The following is a 16,650-nucleotide window of genomic DNA, read 5'->3' as shown; positions in this document are numbered from 1 at the left end:
ACAGGCCTTCAAGGTGAACCCACACTTGCCACCGCTAGGGTTCACCTGCTTGTGCTAAGACACCCGGGTATCCAGTCCTGTGGGCCTTCTAAGGTCTAGCATGGGAATGAGCTCTTAGTGGTCTGGACTGTCCATGAAGGCTGAACCTGGTTCCCCAGTTACAAAGTTGGCAGCTCTGACCATAGTGCCACATCCTCCACGCGCCCCACTGCCCCCCGAACATCATACTGCCCCATTGAGAGAAACTCGCACTGCCTTCAACTGAAACCCAATTGTGCCCCGGTATAAACACCTGGAAGCGACTCAATTCAAATTGCGCACTAGACAAGAGCAATATGCTGCCCAAAAGGAAAGTAACCATATCCTGGAAAAAAAACTCAATGGAATGCAAAATTAAGTAAAGCATGTGAAAATGTAAGCAGGAACTTGTTTAGCTTAATGCTTTTATATACTCATTATTCATAAATCAATTGGTGTTTTTGCCTGAAAAGTTAAGGACGTGACTACAGGGCCCGGAAGGGACCCGTGTTAATGCCCATTGCTTCTATCATTACAGAGCGTGAGCAGTATGGTTTAAAAAGACCACATCCCTGAACACATTAGCCAGGAAATGTAGCACCCCCAGGAATGGTGCACTTACCCCACCTGTGGAAATCCATGTTCAAAGAAAGGAGTAAACCAAAGTAGCGCTTCACTGGCAAATTATAAAGTGGCGCTAATGTTTGGTTTTCTTCTTCACACCTAATCTGGCCACTTTGCGACAATTTAGTCTTGCTTTATTTATTTTTCAGATATTGAAACTTTTATCTTTCCATCCAGAAGCTGCACTTTAGAATAAAAAAATACCTTTGCAGCAAGTGTTTCTTTTTTGGATCCATTTCACAGGGGAACAAATAAACGAGCAGAGGTAAGACGGTGAGAACCGTGAAGTCACGGTTTTCAGTAAGTGAGGAGCGAGACAGCTAGAGATGGAATAGGAAGCAGCTGACAGCAGCAAAGCAGAAGGGGGCACTGTCCTGGTCTTCTCTGGGCATGAAGGAAAAGCCAGTCTTTTTCCTTCTCTGCTCACACTTATCTGTAGGCTATTTCATCCGTCCTGGGACCCCTTTTAAACAAAGTAGGGGTACGGAATCGATTGAATTTAAGTAGTAGGGGCATGCTGTGCCCAGCTGATCCCGCCCACTTCGATCACTGCAATCAATGAAATCGGCCCCCACCGCATGCAGTGAAATCAGCCCCCAGCTTGGCAGCACACAAACGCCTGGTAGCCAGTCCAGCCCTGTCTTTAACATATCTGAAGGTGTTGGATGTTCCTAGGTCCTGATTCTGAAGCTTGTGGGAACCCACACTTCAAGCGACCATTTTGGCAGTATGAAAACTACACCTGGTCCTCAAATAGCCTCTGCTAAACAGTTGAGCATTCGGCTCGTCCTGGCAAATTGGTCTTTAGATGGCATCTTGCTGTGAGTGGTCGTTTGAAAGTTTACAGGACGCTTTGCAAAACAAAGTCAAAAGAAAAGTTTGTGGTGCTAACATGACTTAAAAATTACTATGTCCATCAACGAAGATTGAATACTGGGTTACATAAGTAAACAAGCATTTGCCATGCAATGGGTCTCGCATTTTAGAAACTGACATATTGGTATTGGAAACTACAATGCCTTATTTAAATATAAATAAAAGGCATTGCCATTTACAATGCCAATAGCTCAATCTCGCAGTTGCGAGACCTATTGCATTTCAAATGCTTGATCTTCTCTGTTCTGTCGCAGTCAGTTCCCGGACAGCAGGCCCAAGTCGCCAAATTGGGCGCCAGTGTGCACCCTGCAAAGTAAGATGGCGGCCGCCGCTCGCTGTTTCAGTCCCCCGAGCCCTCCGCGGGCAAAGGTGGGGGCCCCGCGCCTCCTCAGGGGTCCCTCGTAGTATTGCAGGGCTTCTAGCAGTCTCTTTTCCTATTCGCAAGGGGCGGGGCAGAGCATATAACTCTGCCGCGCTGAGGCCCCTCCTTCAGTGTTGCTGCCGCGCACTTCCCCGGGTTTCTGGCACCTGTTGGGGCGGGCGCCATAATCGCAAGCCTCGTCGTACCCACGTTGGCCGGGACCAATCGCGTTCTCAGTGCCCCAGTAAGCCACCGGTCGGCCAAGCGCACGGGCCCACTATCTTCTGCCTCACAGGTGCGGGGACCCTCGGTACCGCTACGTCGTAGCTTCGCTGTACCTCCCGGTTTGCATAACAGCTGGACCTACCAGACTTCGCTGGAAGCCCCGTGGCCTAGCAGTGACACTAGCCGCCTCCGTGGCCGATTCCGGCTGCTCAGAGGGCGAGATGCTTGTTACACTACCCAAGGGTGCCAGCTCCCCGCGGATTCATCGTTGTTGAAGATGGCCCCCTGGGATGCACGTTACTTGCAGTATTCATGCGGGCCGGCGCGGAGCTCGGTGATCAAGCATCCGCCATCTTATCTAGGTTAGCCGCCTTTCTAAATTTCTCTCGAGCAGCCTCGTATTTTGTTAGTGTCTTAACTAGCAGAACGGATACTACACTTGACTATCAGGAAACTGCTAAACCATTTGTGTAGTCGGCAACTAAATGCCTGCTGATCTGTTTCTCCAGAGGCTTATTGGTGAAGTTCATATTGCGGAGTTGTCATCGACCCACTTGATACGGTTACCAAAACATTCACTTTACGTTTGGGAATGTTACTTTCCCTTTGACATCAGTGAGCATCATTTTGCGATACACAAAGCTTCCAGAAAACTGGGTAGGCCTGCCTTATTTCGTGTCACTATTGCAGCCAGGTGTTCACCAGACTTGGTTTCTCTAACCCCTCCCTCTGAGGCAGTTGGAGTGATAACGGAATATGAAAAAGCGGAGCACCACAATTTCCCGGCTTGCCTGAGTCTTTGTGGTGTTTATTGCATAGATATTTTTTTGGTGTGAGGAGCTTGCGGTTCTGTATCCACCTTTCAGTATTTTTCTCTGCACAGTTTTAGTAAACTTAGATTTCCCAGCACCCCTTTCACATGTTCCTGTGGGCTTATTAGTGCCAATATCGGCCACACTCACCAGCCCTCCCGCAGCAACATACAGGTAGCATAAGTAAGCAGACAAGACAACTCTTTGGTGGAGAAAATTGCTGCAGGTTTATTAGCATACCAAATATGCACACATGGTGGGTTATCTTACAGGCGATCCAAAGGCAAGCCGCCCCTCACGGCCTACCACCTGATGGGCCAACTTGCATCGTGGTCTTAGCCAATCGGTGCTTAGCGGTTGTGGTGAGGGGATAGCCCCTCCCACTTCCAGTGAAACATTGGTCCACCATATAACTCACGCCCCCCCATACGAGGGGTGGAGCGTTCAAGCGACCCCCCCCGGTTGTACAGGTTTCCAACCGCCCGTAGGACGGATGGGGGTCGTCGCACCCCAGGATCCACCGCACAGACTTCCTGGGCATATTCGGCCTCTGCAACCTTTCTGCTCCTGAAGAGGGTACCCCTGAGTACCTTTCCGCCTCTGGATCGCCATGTAACTCCGCCACAGCAGCCAGGCCCCCCCCCCAAACCAAGGCCTTGGCTCCTACTTACATCCCGCTATTTCCAGGGCCTCCCCTAGGTCCAGGTGGAACAAGTCCATGCCCATTCCGGAGAGATGTATCCCATCATCCTTGAAACACCCTGTGGATTTTGCATGAAGCAAACCATGTCTTATGAATCCAAACCCCATTTGTTCGGTGAATTTCCGCATCGCGCAGTTGACTGTCCTGTGTGCAGCCTCCATTGCTTCCCCTGAATGGGATCCCTGCCGCAGGAGCCGGGGAGTGATCTGACCACCACAGTTCACATGTCCATAACTGGTTGCTTGAATTGCAAATTGTGGCCTTCATGTTTTGTAACAGTGTCCTTTTGCCCAAAGGAGCGGCCTTATCTTTAGCTATTTATATTGCCTCTCCCCCTAACCAGCAAGAACGGGTCCGTGCTAAACTGATGTCCCCCATCGTCCTTAAAGCACCCTGTGAATTTGGCGTGTAGCAACCCCTGTCTAAGGAAGCCAAATCCCCTCTTCTCTGTGAATTAACGCATACGCTGATGACCCTCCTGCACGCTGGCTCAATCGCCTCCCCCAGCCGAGCTCCATGGCACAGGAGCTGGGGGGTAATTTCAGACCACAAGTTCACCTGTCCCCAACTGGTTGCTAATTTGCACAGTGTGTTCTTCATGGTCTTCTAGAGTGCATTACATCGCCACATAGACCAGACAATTTCATAGTTCTTTTCGATTGATCCCTGGCGAACATAGTAATGGTGTCACCAGGTTTGAGGGAATAAGTGTATGGTGCCCGTTAGACACTGCACCCTTTTGTGAAGTGACAACTTGCGCAGCCTACCCTGCTTGCTGAACCTTCGAACGGTCACAGATGCCCGGTGCCTGCTATGCACCTGTGACCCTTGATACTTAAACCAGTAATGGTGTCTGACTACAAGATTCTGTGTCACATGTTTTGCTGTGGTCCCTTTGGTGGACCCGCTGGGACCCTTCTGTATCCCTGCAAATGCTGTGTCACGCACTACGGCCCTTTAATGCCCTTGCCCGTCCCTCAAAGACACCTGACAGCCTGATGCCCCCCCCCTGTAGCTTTGGTGAAGGGTTTTGGGCCCAACACACCCCAGTCTGTGTCCAACATTTATCTTCCTTAGAGGCTCCAGTTAGTGTGAGTGGCTGTCCCTGTCCTGGCGAGGCCTGTCAATGGCCATTCACCCCTTTTGGTGACTATCGTGCCATGGGATATGCGACATAAGCATGGGTGTCCTCTTGTACCTGCCGTGTAAGAGGGGGAACAACATGAAAGAATACTTGGCCCTTCTTGAGCAGTGTGAACGCCAAAACCATCCTTCATTCATTGTAGCCAAATATGCTCTGACCCCATGTTCCTCTCCGCTTATTGCACCGCAACCCACAAGTTAGCTGGCAGCATCTGCAAATGCCTGGCTAGAAAAATGACCTGCTCATTAGACCTGTTAAAATCTAACGGTGACCTCCTGATTTAGGATGATTGGTCCCAGGGGAGACCCTGTGACCCTTATGTTGCAACCACCACAACTCCCCGCAGGTAAAGCATTCCAGTTCTTTGGCAAGACCCCTCCTATGCCCATAGAAAGCACCCTGACTGCAGGGGCCAGCAGGACCTGCCAGTCCTATTTATCCTTCAACTCCTTGCAGCTTGGCGGCATTCACTGCTGCCAGTGTCCTGTTAACATAGCTGACCATGTGTGTTTACCTGTCATAAGGGTATAAGTGGAACATCTAGCATGTGTCCTGTTTGCCCAATATATGATGTGCCTGTGTAGTGGAAGCCTTCAACTAATAACTGTGCATACAAAACTCCGTACAATCATAATTTGCTATTTAATAAAAGCAGAAAATTGTAATGCAACTTACTGTTACTAATTTTATCACACTCAGAGTAAAAGATTGAGCTAGTTACTGATGCACTCCCCATTATTAATGGGGTTATCAGCAGGCACATACCCTAGTGTTTTTTTTTGTTGAGTATCTATGACCTGGGGATTACCCTGCGATCTCTTTGCCAAATGCAAGTACACCCTCAGAAATGTACTAGTAAAATTTGAGACCTATAGATAAATACCTCTAGACTTGCTACATAACATGGCCATAATGCGTGCTACACCCTCACCTTCTGCCTGCGAATATAACAGCTGTGATCCCAGACTGATATCTCTTCCTCGTGCAAGTCATGCACATACAAACTTCTGCCAGTGAGAACCCTGGTGTGGACCTGTGGGTGGGGACCGGGGAGCACGATCATTCCAGATACCTAGCTTCGCTTGACTGGTGGCCCTGCCACTATTGATTAACATTGTAGCCAATAGTGCTATAAACACCTTGCTTCCCCCCCCCCCCCCCCCCACTGTGGGACAGCAGCCCCCCTGCTAGAAGTCTGCTTCCTCTCCCCACGTATCTATGGTTGTTCAGGCAGGGAATGTTTAACCGAAGCATCCTGTAACATGAATAACTCCTGAATGGCGACAAACTGGATAGAGGTGCGTAATGAGCCCACTTTTGCAGTCACTGCACCCCCTGTGGGGTGATCCTTACCCAGCCCCTCCTGCTTACTTGCTGTATTCCTATCCAAAGTAACCCTCTGAAGTAACCCTACCTGCTGACCAACATTGACCTTTGGTACTTAAACCACCACGCCCTGGTTCGCTTTGTATCCTCCGGACTTGCTAGCCCTCCACAGGAAGTGCGTGAACTGGGCGTGCCTGTATCTTGGAGGTACTGGAGGATGTATGTAATTTGCAGTTCTTGTGGTAGATCTTGTGGCAGCTCAGGCCAATCCACCACCTCCCTCCCCTACAATCCATGTAAAAGTGCAATGACTCGAAGTCTTTAGTGGACTAAAAGAAGGTATAAACATTAAATCACAATTGTAAATACAAACAGTGTGATATTTAAAATCTGGTTTCTCATAAACCATGCGGAAGTTCCAAAATTTGTGTCTGGACTGCCCGATTACTCTGGAAAATGAGTACTCCGGAGTCTCAAAATTATGGTGTTGAATTGGGCTGCTGTTCCCCTAAGTGCCGGGGTGACGGTGCTTCACAGGGCTGTAATTGGAATAATGAACACTAAATGAGATGTCTACAGAATAGAACCTTATTGCCCCATGGTGAAATCAGTCTTATTCCCGTGGTTGTGCTCAGACTAGGGTGTGGATGTCTTTCTACACAGCCACTGAGTTATGCATCTGTTTTTCATGCATTCTTCTTGATTGCATGCCTCTAGGCATAGATTAGAAACTCCAAGGAAGCTGAGACGCATGAACTTTCCTTTTGGAATTCCAAGATCAAGTACCCGTCGGAGATAAAGTAAGGGTCCACTTATCTCCACAGGTTTTAGATTGCTGCCTAGCACTGCCTACTAGATTGAATCATCATAGCCTAGACACGAAGCCTCAAAGCCTCTTTCTGTGTACTGGGCCAATATGTTATCAACTCGTATTTTTCCACACAATGTGAACACGTTTGAGGAAGCATGGGTTAAAATGTACTAACCCGATCAAAATGTCAGGCCTCAGGAATTCAATGAACTTTCCTTCATCATACTTAAAGTCCAAATCTTCTCTCCTCCTTGCTCAGATTTCATGGCTATGTATCAAACCGGGAATGCTAGCTGTAGTTTAGTGCTCTGTCTGTGGGGCCATGCCTTCCGGTTGAAAAGGAGATTGTAGAACATTCAGAGGTCTGCCGACTTTATGATACAGTATTTATCTGAGCTGCCTAGGTGTCAGTAGCTTTAAAAGACTTGCATATTAATGTCCGTTGTTTTCAATACAATCTTATTTTATAAGAGGGATCTACATTTCATAACTTATGTGAGTTGCAAGAGACCGTCCACATCTCAGCTGCTAGCTGATATGCTGTTAGATCAGACTGTATTTTGTTCTGCAAAATAATAGAACCATCTGCTATCCTGAATGTATGTGCCGTCACCATCATATTGGAGAAATTTAGATGTGAATCGTCACAAAGCTTTACTCCATCGGTCTTCTATACTTAAAGTAAGATGTTACCACCGATAATCCCATTTGGTTCCGGAGTAGTGTGCTACTCACTGAAGAGCGCATTGACGCCTCACCTGAGGTAGTAAACGCTATAAAACTGCAATTACAATACATGCATCTCTATTGTAGCCTGCTACAATACCCATTACCTTTTGTGTAGCAGGTGCAGTGGCACCGGAGCCCAGCGCCCTGCAGTGTCCCTTGCCCCCTAGTGAATGCTGGAGTTTACTACCCTAACAGCTAATACAGGGGCCATATTCCTTGTTTGCACCAGGGCCCATAACTTCCGTGCTATGCTAATACCGGAAGTGCTTGATCGGCCCATGTGCATTGGAGCGCTTTACATGTGCATAAGTTACATGACACAAGGTCAGATTGACTCATTCTATAGACACAGGGAGCTTAAGCGCATTGCCTAGAATAAAGTGTGTCAAGCCAACGCTGGGACTTGCGGCTGGATTCCCAGAACTAGTCAACAGTTCCGATTTGACTTTATGACACAGGATGTTTCCAAATCTATACTGTAGCCGCATTATTCTGCTGGGAATAATACCGAAGTCCCGCAGGTAAAAACTTCTCCCTTTCTCTTTTGCATCTTAAAACATGTAAGTATTGTTTTGGGAAACATCCCTGTGCCCAAGAGGGTACATAACCATCGAACCAGACTCGCATAACCGCGACTTTTAAACTACCAATCACTACGGCATTTAACAGTGCATTCAAGGCTAACTGTCGGTGCCTTAACACACAGCTACTACACGGAGTCTCAAAACTGCGACAATCCGTATAAATGGAGACTAGACATGTGAGCAATTTCCCCAATGAATGTACCCCCTTGGAAGACTTGTTTTCCACTGCATTTTACTAGCATACAAACCAGTATCTCAGACCACACGCGCTACGGCAACAGGTGTTATCAGCAACAAGGTGCGATATCACTCGGATATAAAACTGTAACCATAATTGATCTCGCATGATTGCAGTAAGGCTTTCATGTGTCCAGTTTTGTGAAGTGCAATCTGAACTTGGACCTGGCAAATGCCTTAGACGTCCTCCCATCTGCCAGCTCACGGTCGTGGGGCATAAATGACTGTGTCTCATGGAATACCAGAAATCTAGAACCCTGTCGATAATACCTAATTGTGCCATTCTGGAGCCGGAAAAAATGAGAGCCCTGACGCATCTTGCATGATTCAGGAGGACACGGCGTGCGCGCAGGAATTGCCTCTAAAGTCTGGTAAATATCCCCCAGATGCCAGCGAGGCCACGTAGGGATTGTTTGTCGCACACGTACGGGTGGCGTGGAGCCCTGCCTGTCGGATGAGTGGGCACGCTGAGGACCACACTGCGCGTTGGCTCTAAAACTAACTTTATCATATGCTTCCTATTTTTTTTTTTAAATAACTGCTTTCCACATTCGCTAAAATTGCAAAATTCACATTTAAAAAAAAAAAATAGGGGAAACCCCAGTAATACCGCGCTGCCTGCCTTAAGATCCTATTTTGCCCGCAAAAGTTGCCCTGAACTCGTTGCAAAGGCTGCCGCATCCTGGTATTCCCATTCAGGCCTCCCATCCAAGTACTATCCAGGCTGTACCCTGAACGTCCAATTTCTTGAGGACGTGACGCCGAGGTTCCCCTGACCCTCTTTCTCCACCTCTCCACCCTGCAGCCCCCCCCTCCACGGGCCGCCGCGCCGTTCAGCCCAAGGTACTACACAGGACTTGGGAGACCGGGCGGGAGGGGGGTAGGTTGTTTTGCACTCACCGCACTGGAGATGCAGCAGCTCAGGGGACACAACCGAGTCTGCGTCAGGGCGAGGGGACAAAGAGGCTGCCAGGGGGGCGGGGGAGGAATTTATACCTCTCCCTGAACCCCGGCCAGAAGTGATGCACGGGACCCCAAAAGCGGTCTCTGGATTCCACTAGGCTGCCCAGTGTGCCATCTTGTGGCACTAAAGGGCCGCCCTCTTATGAGGGTCCCCTGCGGGGACTTTGTCAGTCAGCCCGCATTGCCTCACCAGAAGGCAGGTTTGATCAAGGGGTGCACTACCTAATTTTCAGTCTCTTCAGGGCTGGTCTGCTGTTGGCGTCTTCAGGTTGGCTCGGTCTGGCAAAGTATTTTCCAGTCCCTTGCTCAATCCCCACCTTCTGGAGATGTTAAAGTGATTGTTAATGTGGGGAGAACCTTCAATCAGGTTCTGATTTCTAAAACCTGGAAGTTTGTGCCACATCGCACAGCATACCTTTTTTTATCTGAATCTATTTTATTGGTTTTAGGTTATTCTGGACATAGTGTGAATAACATTCTGTACCCGCTATTAAAGGTTGGATACAGTGGTGAGCGGCACAACTTGTACAAATGCAGCCTATGAATATTTGCCTTTCCAGTGAGTGACCTGGTATGTCTGTTTTAAATATGTATTTAGATTATGTATAACAGAACCCAAGCACACCTATAAATTATACACTGGTGTGTTATCCACAAATACACAAGTTTCTTAATATTTCCTTTCATTTCTTGTCGTTATTTTCTTTGGTCCAGCCAACACGTGTTTCGTCGCCCGGGAGTGCCCGCGACTTCCTCACGGCTGGAAAATAAATGAATACAACAATTTCCTTGTTTTATATATGACCTCTCCACAAATTATAATAAATTGAGATGCTGGTGGAGCCCATAGAATACAATCCAATGAAATGAGTGAATTTAGAATAATGAGTCATAGATTGAAATACAAGTTTTAACAGCCAACCCCACGGCTCCAGCGGAGCCTACGAAGTCTCCACCGGCCTACCCACCCTTTCCGGGTCCAGCTGCATTTCCTGCCAGGTGCAAGATTTTCTTGCTGCCATTGCCCGACACGGTCTTCTGAACCCCTGGTGTGCTGCTTGGCCCCGCAGGCCCAACTGGGGGGGTGGGGGGACGGGGGAGTCGGTCGGGGTCAGTCGGGGTCATATTCCATCGCTCCGGAGTCCACAGGCCCCCCCCCATGGGATCCAGGATCGGACACCAGTTGACCTGTTTACGCCTCCACCAATGTCGACCCCCACCGGCACTGCCTCCAGTGTCGCCCGCTCTTCGGGACGACGTCCTCCCCGGCTTCAGCCCTGAACCGGATACTGCACCGGATCGACGTTGGTCGGTGCCACTTCCGACACAGATGAGATTTGTTCCCTATGTCAGTCTTCCATATTTGCAGCCTGCTCCACAGACGTTGGAGGAAGGGGAGGACTGGGAGGGGTCTGAGGACCCTCTCGCACAGGACTGAGCTTATGATCCGGACTGGGCAGAGTATTTGGGGGGGGGGGGGGGGAGGCAGTGGTCTTGACACCTTGCCTGACCTTGGCATGCTGTCTCCTCCTACCGTGGCTACGGAGGAGGGAGCCAGTTACGCAGTGGTGTTGCGTAGGGCAGCCGAGGCCCTCCACCTTGAACTCCCTACAGTGGCTGTCGGGACAAACCTCCCGACAGAAGTGCTCCAGCCAGCAGCAACCTCTTCAGAGCCCTTGCTGCCCTTTAATGACGCACTTTCTGATGTTCATTTGGGCACCTGGTCCAGGCACAACACAGGAGCTTTTGTGGACAGGAACATGGCCCGACGCCATTGCCCGGCTCCGGGCGATTCCCCTCTTCATCTCCCAACACCCCACTCCTGAGAGCTTTGTTATCCCAAAGCACGTTCCCTTCTGCACCTCCAGATAGGGAATCCAAGAAGCTGGACCAGCTTGGCAAGAAGCTGTTCATCTGCCAGCTTAGGGCTGTGGTTGGTGAACACCGCTTGCCTCTTGGGCCATTATTCCCACTCTGTGTGGGACATGGTTGCGAAGGTGCTGTCTGGAGGAGGTCCAGATAGTACTCGCCCAGGCTGTTGCTGCTGGGAGAGACGCAGCTAAGTTCACCATTCGTAGTGGGCTTGACACTGCCGACTCGCTGGGCAGGGCGATTTCCATGACGGTGGCGCTTAGGCGCTATGCCTGGCTGAGGACAACCGGCTTTTTGGGGGATGCCCAGAATACCCCAATGGACATGCCCTTTGATGGCATTTGCCTTTTTGGCAATAAGGCAGTGTGCTGGAGTGCATTAAGTACTCGCAGGATACGGCCAAGTCCTTAGGCCTGCTGTCCACTCTGCCTCCTCCGCCTTCGGCCATTCACAGGGCCACAGGCCGGCGCAGCAACTTCCTCTGCGGAGACGTGGGAACCATCGAGGCGGATCAGTGGGGCAGCGGGCGGGTCAGTCCACCTCCAATCCCGCAGCATCCACTGCAAAGCCGTCCTAGTCAGTCCTTTCAGGTCCCTCAAACGCCAGTGGGCAGACTGAATCTGAAAGAAACACGTTAGATTCCTCACCTTAGAATATCCCCAGGCGTCCGGCTGGATCCAGAAAGATTTTTCGTCCGCAATACCCCTTGCGCGTTGCCAGGTGCCGTCCGCAGCTCCACATCAGTCGTGCGCCGGAATGACCTCGTCTGAGTACTTAGACGCCGCCCTCGCGCGCTGACGTCAGTTCTTCTTTTTTCCGCGCCAGATAGCGCCGATCCAGGAAGAGCTTACCCCTTAAGTCATTTTTTGACTAACTTTTTGGACTCTTTATTCTACTCGTCGACTCGAACTGGTGCCGGTAGGATGCCTGGGTTAAAGTCCATGACTCCTGTCACCGACTGTCGGTAATGGACCACCATCGCCGGTGCCTTTACTGTCTGGGAGCTGACCACGATGAGGAGTTGTGCCTCGACTGCCAGGCCTTGACCTCGAAGGTTAGGCGGGGGCGGTCCCGCAAGCTTCTCGAGCTCCAGCACTCAGCTCCGCGCCATTCACCGTCCAGGAGGAGGTCGAAGGACCAGTCGCGGAGTGGGTTCCAAGTCTTCGGGTAAGTCGCAGCATGGTAAGTCCAAGAGACTGCCTCGCTCTTCAGACTTCCCTCGCTGGTCACGCGACTCGGTCGAGGGTCTGGGTGGTAACACCCCCGCGGCTCCGCAGGAGCTGCGTCCGTCCCATACCCACCGGTCCCTGGGACTGACGTGACTCCGGAGATCAGTGCCTTCCTCTCGGCCATGAGGGGCCTGGCTCTGCCGTCGACACGCCTTCAGGCCCCGCGGGCTCGACTGGGCAGCCTAGCGAGCCGGCGGCTCCAGCCCCGGTGCCGACTTCAGTCCCGATGCCACAGGTCCCCGTGGGATCCAGGCCTGGATCTCAGGCTGTGCCGGTCGACCTCACGATGCCTCCGCCGCTGGTGCTGACACTGGTTTCCCCCCCCGGTGCCGTCTCCGGACTACTCCGTTCCCCGGTCCGGGCCCATTGCCGTCCGGCGCCACATCAGACGCCGATGGATGACCCATTTCATCTTCCGTCCGGCTCCAGTTATTCCCCCTGTTTATCAGACATCGGATGACTGGGGCGACTGGGAGGGGTCTGAGGACCCTCTGGCCCACTAGAGCCAGTTATCACGGGCCTGGGCAGATGAGCTGGGGGATGCCAGTGGACTTGATACCTCCCCTGACACTTGCTTCATCTCTCCTCCGACCATGGCTTCGGAGGAAGGTGTTACCTTTTCTGTGGCGTTGCGTAAGGCGGCCGAAGCCCTCGGGCTGGAGCTCCCTACTCTGGCAGTGAGGCCTAACCACCTCACTGAAGTGCTCCAACTGTCAGCAAGCTCCTCGGAGCCTCTGCTGCCGTTTAGCGAAGCAGTGATGGACGTTTTAAGGGCACCTGGTCCAACCCCTCCACAGAACCTCCTGTGGATCGGAACGTGGCCCACCGCCCTGCTCCGGGCGACCCCATTTTTCTGTCTCAACACCCCACCCCTGAGAGCCTGGTTATCCAGGCCTCTAATTCCCAGACCTCCTTCCCATCTGCTCCCCTGGATCAGGAATCCAAGAGACTGGAGTAGTTTGGCAAAAAGCTGTTCTCCCTTAGTTTAGGGCTGCGGTCTATTAACACCGCTTGTCTCTTGGACCGTTCCCACTCTCTGTGGGATACGGTGGAGGACGTGCTGCCCCTGTGTCTGGAGGAGGCCCGGACACAGCTCGCCCAGGCTCATGCCGACGGGCGGGACGCAGCGCGGTATGCCATCCGATGTGGTTTGGACACGACTGACTCGCTTGGCAGGGCAATGTCGTCCACGGTGGCGCTTAGTCATCACGCCTGGTTGCGGTCCACGTCTTTTTCCAGGGATGTCCAGAGCACCCTCATGGACATGCCCTTTGATGGCGATCGCCTCTTTGGCGCCAAAGCGGACAGTGCGCTGGAGCGCTCTAAGGACTCCAGGGCCACGGCCAAGTCCTTGGGCCTCTCAGCCCTGCGGCCGCACACTTCTGCTTTTCGCCCCTTTCGTGGCCAAGGAAGGGGCGCCCCCTCGCATCCGCCTAGCCTCAGGCCGCAGAACCATCCGACGTGGATTCCGCCGAGGCGGTACAGGGGGAAAACGTGCCGGTCCATCCACATCCACCCCAGCAGCATTCGCCTCAAAGCCTTCCTAGTCCGTGCTTTCAGGCCCATACCACGCCAGTGGGAGGCAGAGTTCGCCATCACCTGCTCCACTGGCGTTCCATCACTTCGGACAGGTGGGTGCTGCAAATCGTCCGATGGGGGCTACTCCCTCCCTTTCGAGACGACCCCTCCAGCCATGCCACCGCATGTCGGGGATCACTTGAATCTTCTATGGAAGGAAGTTACGGCCTGGAATCAAACCATCAGGTAAGAGTACATGCTAATGCGTTTTGTTTTTAACCAGCCCAGTCTGCCTACTTTTTTTTTTTTTTAAATCCCTATCAAACTGCAGCTGGTAGCTGAAGATGGTAGTTCTGTGCCTTGCATGGTGTTAGATCAGTCCAACTTCTTTGTATCCTTGAACAGTAACTTGGTGCGCCAACGTTACTGTCCAACTACTTTATGGCTGGGCTTGATGCTTGTTAGATCGGATATGAATTTCATCCATTTGTCTTGTCACTTGTTGTAGACTGTAATGTAACCCTGCCAAATCTGTTCAGAAATAGCCCTCTGCACAAATAGTGCTGGTGCCAGGAAATATCTGCAGTTTGGCTCCTCCCCAGGATCCTACTTGTTTGAAGTCATGGCAGCAATACATGGGAAGATGCGGTCTGTGCTTGATTTGGAACTGTAATTTTCCTTGCAAGTCATGTGTTCTGTGATTGAAGTGGGTAGTGAGTGGATTCCTTAAGTAGCATTCTCAATTTTTAGTGTTAATAGCTCGTGCTAAGTCATGTGCAATTAAATGTAAACTTGCTGTAATAGACAAATAGTACTGGTTCCCTGTTGCAGAAACGTTCAGTTGGGTGATGCAGTAAGGAAGCAGCCTTGATTATGAAACCCCACTGTTGGTCTCCTTTTTACTAATGGGATGCGAAGGTTGGGCAGTTGAGTGGCTGTGGCATGTATTTGGATCTTCCAGCATAGTTTGGATGCTTCTATTTGTTTTACGTTTAACAAGCCTAGGACATCTACCTAATACCTGGAATATTACCTTTTAACTGCCAGATCAGTTTTATAGCTATTCTGCAGTGGGTAACAGGAATTGTTTGCTTACCTTTAAGTAACTTATGCTTTTCCTACAGAAAGAAGATCTTGCACGAAGCAAGGATTGCTGGAGCACTGCTGATAGTCCTGCACTCTCCACCTGCAGTAATGCAGATATCTTCCGTAGAATAAATGCTATGCTGGACAACTCTCTGGACTTCACTGGGGTCTGCACAACACCGGTCACTAAAGGACGGTGTGACCATTTCCAAGGTTAGTGTTTTCATCAGTGTGAATTTGAGTGGAATGCAGTGGCTGTAGTTCGCATGGTTCAGTTTGAACTAGGTTGACAGCATTTCCAATTTGTCACATGACTTGAGTCCAAAGTGCAACTACTGAAGTGAGAATTTGACATGCATTAGACTTGATCTCACGGACTTGTAGATGAGTATATGGAACATTGGTTTGTGTGGTGTTGTGAACCCCCATGGTTTTTAATATTGTGCTTTGAGCATTGGCACCTCATTGGATTTATTCCCTTCTAGCTTAGTGAGGCTGCTTAACATTAAGAGCAGTCACTTGTTTGAGGATGTAGCCACTCTGTAAACCATGGCACCTATTTGCTACATTACACTCCCTCCCCCACTTAAGTGTTACTGTTAGTCCGTAGGATTTGGGGATATGCTTTGGCCTGTCCCCCTTTTTAGATTTGGATATAGGTAACTTTAGTTTATTGGTGGACCACATGGTATCCCTTCAAATACAGAGTAGGTTTTAGTCCCTTCCCTTGAACCCTTGGTTGGCTTGTTTTGCTGCATTTCTTGATTGGCTTTCCATAGGGCATAGTTTTGAGGACCAAGGTTTTGGTGAGTGACATAACGAGTGTTCTCTTTAAACTACGGATACACCATTCAGCTTCTGACCCATTGTGTGGTGTTTGTATTTACTTTGCTGACACATCTTAATTGATAAAGGATTTTTCGACTAGAAAGCTTAAGTTGACCACTTGCAATGTGAACTTTGGCATCTTTCTCCTAGTAAGTCTTAGTTGGTTTAATGTGTGTTCATCCAATAAAGGGAGCTGGAACAACTCGGACGTAGAGTTTCTTCCACAAGGAATGACCTAAAGGACAGTAAGGATAAAGCAGACACTTCCACTAGCTGCCCAGATCTAAATGTCAGGAACTGGCATGTAACATTCCAAATTTCAGAATCCCATTTTAAACAGAAGCGTTAGCTTCTTTATATTCATCTCCAGGTACAAATTGTATGACCAGTGATTCAACTTGGGCTAGTACGTTTGATAAATTGCCTTAAGTATCCCAGTAAACTCAAAGCTTACTACTTTTCATTAAAGATTTTACCATCAATGGCCCCCAGATAATTCTGAAAGCTGCAATATCATAGCTGTCACTCAATGAGAGGCTTTCCTGGATTCTGTAGAAACGGTCATGACTGACTGAATAAGCTGCGTGCCATGATGAAAATAAACTAAATAGAAAAATAAGTGCTTCGAAGTTGCTAAATATTAAGGTAGGAACAGCCTTTATATTATATGTGGAAACAGTTGCTCAAAAATCCATCTTACCGCA

At 49.9% G+C, this 16,650-nt stretch overlaps 1 protein-coding gene across 5 annotated transcripts in view; it reads left to right on the top strand.

The window, feature by feature from the left end:
• The window catches only part of CPEB1 (cytoplasmic polyadenylation element binding protein 1), a 493,259-nt gene that overhangs the window by 147,476 nt on the left and 329,133 nt on the right, over positions 1 to 16,650 (top strand). For all 5 annotated transcript variants that reach the window (XM_085644001.1, XM_085644004.1, XM_085644003.1 and 2 more), the window contains exon 2: positions 15,157 to 15,331. In XM_085644001.1, the coding sequence (XP_085500127.1) occupies positions 15,157 to 15,331 (175 nt within the window). The remainder of the gene's footprint in view (positions 1 to 15,156; positions 15,332 to 16,650) is intronic.

Source organism: Triturus cristatus, chromosome 3_1, assembly GCF_964204655.1.
Source record: "Triturus cristatus chromosome 3_1, aTriCri1.1, whole genome shotgun sequence".
Classification (NCBI taxonomy): Eukaryota; Metazoa; Chordata; class Amphibia; order Caudata; family Salamandridae; genus Triturus; species Triturus cristatus.
The sequence above is the reverse complement of the archived record's forward strand: the minus strand, read 5'-3'. Positions and strand labels throughout refer to the sequence as shown.